The following is a 10,207-nucleotide window of genomic DNA, read 5'->3' as shown; positions in this document are numbered from 1 at the left end:
AACGACAAGGGTTGGGCTGTGAGAAAATTAACAAGAAAAGTGGGTTTTAGGGTGGGGAAATTGACAAGGAAAGAGGGTTCGAGGATAGGATAACTAGCGGGGAAAGGGGTAATTCATGGGGATGGGGTTTTTGGGATGGGGAAACCGACAGGGAAGGGGTTCGAGGATGGGATAATCGATGAGGAAGGGGGGTTCAGGGATGGGGAAACTGACAGGAAAGGGGAAGAAAATGATTTTGGTAAACATCACCTTTCACCAATAAAGAAATGCAGATGGTGATGGCTACGACTAAGGTTTGAACCAATCGGCGATGAAAGTGTCGAAAATGGAAGGAAACGTCGTCCTTCGCCAATAAAGAAATGCATATGACAACGAGACTAGAATATTATTTAACTGGAAGAAGAAACGATGAGAAATAGGAGTGGCAATCGAAGATGATGAATGGCGAGAGGGGTTTGGTGTTTCTTTTCTTGCTTAGGGTTTTTTTTTCACAAATCTTAGGTTTTTTATTCTATTAAATTCCAATATCCGAGTAATGTCAGTTTTATCTTTTCTTTACCATTTTTTTCTATCCAATGGTTGGGATTTATTGTTACATAATCTAACTACTCCCATTTTTGAATGCTCTTCCTAAACCTATACTAGCTTTATAAGAGCTTTTAGTAGAATTTCGGTAAAATTCCAAGCAATCGTTTCTGTCCATTTTGGAGACAGAAATTTTCTTGTTAAAATTATAAGATTACTTGAATCATTTTATACCATGCAGTATACAAACATTTTTCGGGGGTGATTGTTTCTCAAATTAGGAGGCATTTGACAAATGGAAGCCAAGGTTTCAATCGATTGCATCTTTACATTTGACTGTGATCCCGAATACCATGCGAAATCAAAATTATTCAATATTCAGACAAAAGGACTAACATACTAGTGTTTCTTTGACCAATTAAAAATGTAGCCACTAAAAATGGGAAACACGAAAAAACCTATAAAAATTACGGTAAATAAACAGCCATAGGACTTCTTACATGATAGTATCTATCATCCCAACTGTACCAACCAAAGCCATACTCAGATTTCTTCACTGTGGGATCATATATCGGGGACACTGTGATGTTGAAGCTCAGCTTCTCTCCTATTCGTTTGAACTGCAAAATACTGGGCGACACCTTTACATGGACTCCTGGCGGCGGTTTGGCACTGAAGAAGTATGTACTCTTGGGTCTTCCAATATTTGTGACCGTCCTCGTGATTGTGACGGTGGTGTTAAGGTTGGGAATTGCGAAGGATGGATAGTTGAGGTTGAGTGTTGAAGGAGGGTTAGGCGGGCACTTAAATGGAGAGCTAAGTTCTATAAGGGACTTCGGACCAGCGGTGCAGAGATAGAGAAGGTAATCGTCGTACGAGGCGTCGTAAATAAGACCGGGATCGGCTGCCTTAATTGGACGGAAATGGCCGGCCCCGAATTGGAAGGGAGTTGCATTGTTCCCGCCTGCATCTGTAATTGCCCTGCCTAAACTGTTTGCTATTGCGGCTGTGACATAGAAATGAGACGGTTAGGTGTAAAAAGTTACTCAAACAATAAAAAGATGACTGCGAGTAGGGCTTATAGCCTTATGCATATGATTAAAAAAAATTAGCCTGCTCCCTTTTATTTTATATTTAAATTTGATTGAATGTAATTAAAATATACTAAATTATCAATTCAAATATTATAATAAAAAAATTTAAATAATAATTGAAGCATTTTATCATATTCAACAGTAAAATATAATTTTATTTTATATAAAATAATATTATTCAAAATAATAACTAATTAATTCTAATATTAATTAAGTGGTGATTAATATGCTTAGAATTCTATTCAAATAATAACTCTATTTTACATCAATAAAATTATCACATTCTTTTTTTCCTTGTATTTTATGCTTAGAGTTCTATTTAAGTAGTAACTTTATTTTAAAATTAATAATAGTAGTTTAAATTCTAATTATTTTTAAATGTACAATTATCAAAAATTTTATTTTATCTCAAATTTTTAACTAATAATCTTAAATTAAATACTATAATTATTTTTAAATTTAAATATAATAATAAGATGGAAAATAAAATATATTATCATCCGCTCAAAAGCTTGTATTTTTATATATATTACTTATTTATTTATAAATTTAAAAGTTTACGTTTAAAATTATTTTAGTAAATTTAAAAAAATATTTCAGTTCTATTTATATTATTTGTATTTTCCTATTATAAATAATATTTTTAAAAATGAATGTGTAAACATTTTAGGCAAAATAATATGTAATATTATATTACATTTTTACGATTTTCAGAAAAAAATTATATAGATGAAAATCATCTGTAGCACTTGACTTCTCTATTTTCATTTAAATAAAATTAATAACTGCATCAATAATAAATAAAGTAAAGATATTATTTAATTTATTACTATCATGTTTTAAAAAATTAATTAAGCAATTATTTTGTATAAATATAATTATAATAACTAGAATTATTATTAATTTCATAATGGTTAAATAATTAAAATTTTATTTTATACAAGTTTTCATCTAATATGTCCATAAAGATCATTTTCTCATTTCATTATCCTTTAACTTACTGTTACAGCAACATTTAAATTCAAATACTCTCACAACTTATTTTAATTTCACATTACACCACTCAATATCACCATAACCGTTATTTTTAATTTCACAAAAATCAATCAAGCAACTATAACTAATTAAAATAAGTAAATTTAATTTTAGAATTCATGCCTAAACAATTATTAAAATTTAATTCATTTATATAATTAATTTAAACATTTAATATTCCTATCAAATTTGTTGGAGTAAGAAAATAATATTTTCTTAATTTATAAATGGTTCACAATAATTTGAAAGTTAATTTAGAATCGATGCCTAAACAATTATTAAAATTTAATTATTTATATAATTAATTTTATTTAATATGTAATTAAATTTAAAATTAATTTTTACTATTAGAACTAATTAAAACTCGATAAAACTATAAATAAAAAGTTGAAAATTCCTCCTAATGGAGTAGTTAATACTAGTACCTAAATGACACTAGTTAAGTAGACAGACAAGAGAAATTACTTAAGAATCGGTTTTCAATAAAGTGATTAATATTAATATAATATGTTTTATATGAAATGTTTAAATAAAATAATTAAAATGGATATTCTAAAAATTAAATCCGAACTTAAAAGAGTATATGTATAATTATTTTACCATTTTCCGTATAATTTAAATATTGAATTTTTTTATAAATATAATTTTTCCAATCCAATTTTTTCCCAAACTTCTTATGCAACATAACTTAGAAAAGAAAAGGATATTGGAGGGTTAACCAACCAAACCAATTGATTTAAATCGACTCGCCTATCTCAATTTTTTCTATAAAAAAAAATATTTCTGTTTTCAGCTTCTTTACGGAACTGACCGAGTGAAGATCATATCTCTAAATTTTAAGATATTACCTGTGGTCATGAGAGCAGATTTGATAGCAGCAATGCTCCAATCCGGATGTATAGCTTTGAGAAGCGCGGCGGCACCAGAGACATGAGGGCAAGACATGGAAGTTCCTGAGTAAATGTTATATTTCACTGATCTCTTATCCTCTGGTAGCTTTGAGGGAGATGATGCTTCACTCCATGCTGCCAAAATATTAAGCCCTGGAGCCGTGATATCAGGCTATATATCGTATATGGGATCCAGCAACCAGAAGAAGTTGTTAGAAGATAGCAAACCGCCAACAATTAAACTTGACAACAAAAACATCATGAAATTACCTTGAGAATATTAGGATCCACCACATTTGGACCACGACTGGTGAATCCAGCCATGAAGGGTGCGGGCTTGTACTTCAATACTGTCCTGCCTGGACTGACCACTGCCATCGGGTTCTTTGTTGAGTTGATGTATTCAAGAATCTTAATCCCACTATCATAGGTCAACGCAGTTGCAGGTAGCAAATGAGCGTCACATGCTATTTCATTTCCATTAGCCTTGGCGTTGGCTAAGACGAAACCCACACCACCAGCTCTTTTTACTTCCAAGCCTTTACCTACTCTTAGACCAGCCCCTCTCGTGCACACCACGATCTTCCCTTTCACCTTAGTGGGGTCGAGTGAACCAGGAAGGCATTGCCTAAAATAACAACCAATTTCGTTCCAGTGTGATAATTGACCTTGTGAACTACAAGATACATATATGCATATCAAAGGAAAGAAACTCACCCTGTAACGTTTTGAGGCACACCAGGGACAACTACATCTCCTGCGTAAACTAATGGGGACATCTTCTTCATCTTGTATGGTGTAACACTTTGTCCCTATTAATTAAATTAAACCATGATTCGCGAACAAGAATATTTGCATCATGATGAGCATAAAAATATAGTAATTTTAATGAATGATCTGATGGTATCTTACTATAAGTTTCAAGCCATTGCCTAGCTTAACGGGTGCAAAAAATGCGCGGTCAAGGCTACTAGCACCGACCGTAATTATCCACGGCGCCGGGTTCGACAATGTTCCAGGGGCAGGACCACTGTTCCCCGCACTGCATACAACGAGGATGTTGCGCTTTGCAGCCTCTAACGCAGCAAGACCAATTACATCATGTTCAAAAGGTAAAGGTTTGGCGGTTCCAATGGAAACGCTAAGTATGTGAACACCATCAGCTATGGCGTCATCCAAAGCTGCAAGCATATCTTCATCGAAACAAGTGTTGCCATCCGCTTTGGGTTGGTTAGGGATCGCCCAGCAGGCCTTGTATATGGCAAGGCGAGCCAAAGGAGCCCCACCGGAAGCCGTGCCTTTTGCGAACCCACCGAAGGCGGCAACATCAGAAACTTGTCGGCCTGCCGCTGTGGACGCAGTGTGCGTTCCGTGGCCATCTATATCTCGTGGGGAGAGGTAGTCTTCCGTCGCGTTAACGGGCCCGTATGCATTCTGGAAACCCTTTACGTAGTATCGGGCTCCGATTATCTTTCTGTGTCAAAAGCATTAAAGATTTGATTAAAATGCTTGAAATTAACCAAATAATTACTAAAAATATGTGAGGGCTATTCCACAATAAATAACCCAAATTATTCAACAATTTAATTAATAGTTAATGGAATCAAAATTATTAGGAATGAATTAATCAAACCAAAAAAACTCGGTGCATTTTGATTGGTTTTTATCTAATCAAACCAACCAAAATCAAAAGACATAGAAGTTTATTACGATTAAGCTTAACAGATAAATCACAATTATAAATTAATGATTTTTTTATAATTAATAAATTCTCCGGGCCGAATGAAATTTTAGCAAGTTAATTCGGCTAAACTTGAATAATGAAAGGCTAAGAGACCAAAGAAGAAAACAAAAGAGACTGAACCCAGTGGTTGGAGCATTGTACTGATAACAGTTCACAAGACTGGAGAAAGAAAAGGAATAAAACAAAAGCAATAAACACAAGTCAGAATTGCAATCTTGTTTTGGGTGAAATGGACAACCAAATTAGGGACTCATCGATCCAATTTCTTAACAAAATAACACTGCTTCAATATCTAGAGACGACGATCATTATTTATAAAAGGATGTGCAGGCTAGGCTGTCAATATCACGCCTATTGCATGCAGTTTTGTAACATTATCTTGTAAGATATGTAACTAAGCAAATTACCGCGATAAATATATCATGGATGATTTATATTAAGAAATAAAATTAATCTCTAGCAACAGACATGTCCCATGTTTCTGTTAGTCATATCAGCTTTTAATAATAGAAATAAATAAAATTTTAACAAAAAGATTTAATTTACTTTTTGATCTAAAGTATAAAATTAATTTATCTAATATTTTAATAAAAGAAATAAAATATAATCCAACACTTAGTGGAATCATGATATATTACCAATTACCCTAAAAGTTCCTTCTCGTTACTTGCTTTTGTATTTTGAATACTAAAGAAAACAAAATTTATAAAAAGTTTTGGAGTTTTGGCTTAATTTAGCTACTCATAATTCAATTTTGAACTTCTCCTGATGTTAATTGAAAGTGGTAAATGTGATTCATGTATTTTTCTTAAATTTAGAATTTAGTTATTATATTTCATTTTAAGAATTTAATTTATTTACTTTTAAATATTAAATTTTAAGTTTAATTGTTAATATTATTAATTTTTTGTTCAATTCAGGTTTAACGTTAATTTTTAATTACATGGTTATTAAGTAGAGGAAACCTGAATTTTAACAAGGTTAATAAGTAGAACTGAACTTTAAGAATTAAAAAGTAGAAATTAAATTCCAAATGTAAAAGTATAATAACTAAATTCCAAATTTGAAAAGAGTACAAAGACTTATGTATATCATTTGGAAAATGACTCAACTTCTGACCATAAAAGATTATCACCTTTGATAGGTTATATTCCACTATAAGTCCTTGTACTTTACAAAAGCTAGAATTTAATCCTTATACTTTAATTTGGTCATTTTAGTCATTATACTTTTTAAATTTTAAAATTTATGTCCACATCATGCGGTTGTTAAGTTTGTTTAATTAAGTTTTGTTATTTCCAAAATCTAATGTGACAAATATATTATCATATGTAGTGTCATGTTAGCTTGTTATTTTCACATATTACTCACTAAAAATTCAATTAATAGAATAACGATTGTCATTTTGTCAAGATTGAAATATCAAATTTTGAATAGTAAAAAAATTTAGAATGATCCAATTGAAAAATATGGACTAAATCTACAACTATACGCATAGTACATGTTGATACAATATTTGGATTTGAAGCTTGAGGATGATTCACCCAATCCAAAATGCGGATGAGTGGAGAGTAGTAAGGGATTGAGTTGAGGGGGGAGAAGTTATTGGGAGCCCCATCGAACTTGGTTGGAGAGGGTAGAAGGACCCTTTTCTCATGTCCTTAAAAGTGTATATAAAGGATTTCTTGTGGGCTTATGTAATGATACCCTATTAATAATGTAATGTAGGTATAAGGTCACGCGAATTTGATATGGGTAAATATTTGTGTAATTTATTATAAAGTTAGTAATTTAATTTAATCGAACAGTGTTAAAAATGCATAAATTAAAATTAATAAATTAATAAATATAATAACTAAAATTAATAAATTATTTTTAAAAAATATTAATTAAATTAAAGTGTAGAGATTAAATAACTATGGGGTGTAACCATAGAATTGATCCGTTGATATAATCAAAGAACCTTAGCGGGTCCTATCGATCCAAATCCTTTCCTCAAAGATTATTGGATTTATTAGGAATCATTTTCAGATTGTTTTCACGAGATTTTGACACATGAACCAACCTCGAAAAAGTAGATTAGAGAACCCAAAAAGAACTCCTCAATAATGCAATAAAATTTGCGTGGAATTCAACAAATTATATAAAGTTCGTCAAAAGTAAATTAGATGAAAGGGAAAATTTTCTCAAACCTTTATTAAATATGGTTTGATTAATAGGACAAAAATATCATATAAGTTAAGGAAAAACATATGTTCACACGTTTGAGCCCTTAAATAGTTTTTAATTGAATTTAAAATTTAGCTTTAAGTATCTAGGGTAAAGTTTAGAGTTTTAGGATTTAAAATGGGAATGTTTAAGGTTTTAGAATTTTATAAAAAAAATATTATTATAAAGAATGAATGCTGGAACCCATACATGAAGTGGCAAGTCAAGCCGAATAGCGGAATAGAAAGCAAATTAAGAACGAAAATTCACTCACTTGTTGCAATTGGATGAGTTAAAAGCGACTCCTCCTTGGCAGATTCCTTTCCATGATTTTGGGGTGGGATCCATTCCTTGGTCACTGAAGCTCGGTGATTCCGGCCATACACCTAAATTGATAAGACCCCCAAAACATTAAAACAATCCAATAATTACATAATACATTTAGAAAAATGAATTTGCTACTAAGTTATCCGAATACAACACAAGCAATAATGCTTGAGACAGTCACGAGTGATCTAAAAAGATGGTATTGGAATTCATATATAGTTTTAAATTATAATTGCGAAGCGTTTTTACCGCTATCCATCACTCCAATAATGACATTTTTGCCATGTTTAGCTTTTGACAACAAGTCTTCTCCTCCCATCTTAAGCTTTTCCCATGAATAGCTATCTCCTTCATCTAAGCCAACAAATTCCCATGACCTTGTTGTCTGCACTGAGTGCTTTCCATGTGAAGGAAACACTGACAAAAGCCCATCCATTCCTGTGAGGAAAAATGAAAACCCAAGCATTATTATTAGGTATTAATTTCAGAAATGGAGATGAAGAAATATGGTGCTAATGAGTCACCCACCAGAGAGCTTGGAGGCTTCATCTGGTGTAAGCTTTGCAGCAAAGCCATTGATGCTGTGTTTGTAGCTGTAAAGAAGGGAAGATTTAGCATCTTCTTCAGATTCTTTGACTGAAAGTAAGTATGAGATATGGGTTTTCTCAATCTCATGCAAAACTTTCTCCCCATTGTTGTGCTGCCCCAAGTAAACTATATACACCTACATAGACAATAAATATATATATTTTACATGAAAATTAGAGTTCCAAGAGAGAACTTTACTACTGAAAGATGTTGAAGAAATAATAGAAGAGTTACGAGAAACAGAAAAACTACTTTTTTCTCAACAGATGAGGCCAAGATAGGAACGACAATCAAGAGTAGAAGGAAACAAGAGATAGTGTTCTTCATGGCAAATAACGGTACTGAGTATTGTCAATCCTATGGAGAGATAATGTTATATTTATAAGCGTCTTGATGAATTGTTTGTACTTTATGCTGATAATTACAACTCTTTCACTTTACATGATATATGGTTTTGAAAAATCTTCTTAGCATTTACTGTATTTACAGATAAATATGGGAATCTATAATTGAAAAAAAATAAAGTATATCTTTAATTAAAGATAATTGTGCCTTTAAAAATTACTAAGGTAATTTTACATCTTTAAAATAAGTTATATTGTTATGATAATATTTTTATTTTTAAATTTTAAGAAAATCAACATAAAATTTACATATATTGACATTTGAACCCATTCCTTTAATTTTATTTTGATATTTTATGCATTTCAATATTATTTTACAAACATTTCAATGTTTCACTAACATTGTTTGTATATTTATCGTTTATACTATTATTTAAATCTCTAATTGAGCTTGTGTCACATGTCAATAGAAGGTCAACCCAATTGAAAAATTATTAAATTGCCCTTACAATTTTGAAATAAGTTATATTTTTACAAAAGTACTTTTATTTTTTTATGTTTTAATAAAATCAATATAAAATTTACATATGATGAGATAATTTATATTCTTAATATGGTGTATTTATTTATTTTAAAAAATTTACTCGCAATTTAAACTATTCTTTTAATTTTAATTCCTATATATTATATAAATATTATTATTAATAATTTCAAACTTTACCTAAATTATTTAAATATTTAATTTTCACACCCATATGAATTGTGATAAAATCCGAAACTCTAGTTTTACATCAGTCAACTCATGAGTTTTATTAAATATATTTATTTGATGATAAATAAAACAATTATAATTATAATTATTTTATCTTTAAAGTTTTTATTTTTTATTAAAATGTAATTTACTAAATAATTAATAAAAGCATCCTTTAACGTTATGCCTAGGTTTTTACTTTTCTTAATCAGGGTTAAAAGTAGGGGTGAGCGTTCGATCGAATCGAGTGAAAAAATTTGAGTTAATTGAGTTAACGAGTCATATTTTATCATACTACCTCGATTTAAATTTTTTTAATAGAGTCGAGTGAAATGAAATTCAAGCCGACTCGAATTGAATCGAGTGAAATTGTTCAAGTTAAATTAACAAATTAAACATCCCAAATTAAAATATTGTTACAATATAACTAGTTCCATATTAGAGGATATAAATTTGAAACCATATATATATTTGAAAAATTTTTCAAAACAAAATAAGAAGAAAAAAGTATTTTAACATGATAAACTTGAATCATTAATTAATTTATTAACATCCCAAAATTATTATTTTAATTTTTAAATTTTTAACTTTCTTTATATATTCTTTGGAATTTTTTAAAAATATATAGAATTTTAGAATTTTATAAATATTTTGAAATTTGAAAGTTATTTTGAATTTATTTTTGTAATTTTTGTTAATAG

General features: G+C 30.2%; 1 protein-coding gene across 1 annotated transcript; it reads right to left on the bottom strand.

The window, feature by feature from the left end:
- Positions 1-874: 874 nt before the first annotated feature.
- Positions 875-8,830, bottom strand: LOC105773604 (subtilisin-like protease SBT5.6). The gene is made up of 9 exons (XM_012595630.2): positions 8,664-8,830; positions 8,352-8,547; positions 8,073-8,261; positions 7,771-7,882; positions 4,457-5,018; positions 4,262-4,356; positions 3,815-4,172; positions 3,503-3,716; positions 875-1,531 (listed from the first exon to the last, which is right to left on the bottom strand). The coding sequence occupies exons 1-9, from the start codon at positions 8,736-8,738 to the stop codon at positions 993-995; spliced, it is 2,340 nt and encodes a 779-aa protein (XP_012451084.1). The 5' UTR covers positions 8,739-8,830; the 3' UTR covers positions 875-992.
- Between the last annotated feature and the right edge of the window lie 1,377 nt (positions 8,831-10,207).

Source organism: Gossypium raimondii, chromosome 6, assembly GCF_025698545.1.
Source record: "Gossypium raimondii isolate GPD5lz chromosome 6, ASM2569854v1, whole genome shotgun sequence".
NCBI lineage: Eukaryota > Viridiplantae > Streptophyta > Magnoliopsida > Malvales > Malvaceae > Gossypium > Gossypium raimondii.
Note: the sequence above shows the minus strand (reverse complement) of the source record. Positions and strands in the feature narration are given on the sequence as shown.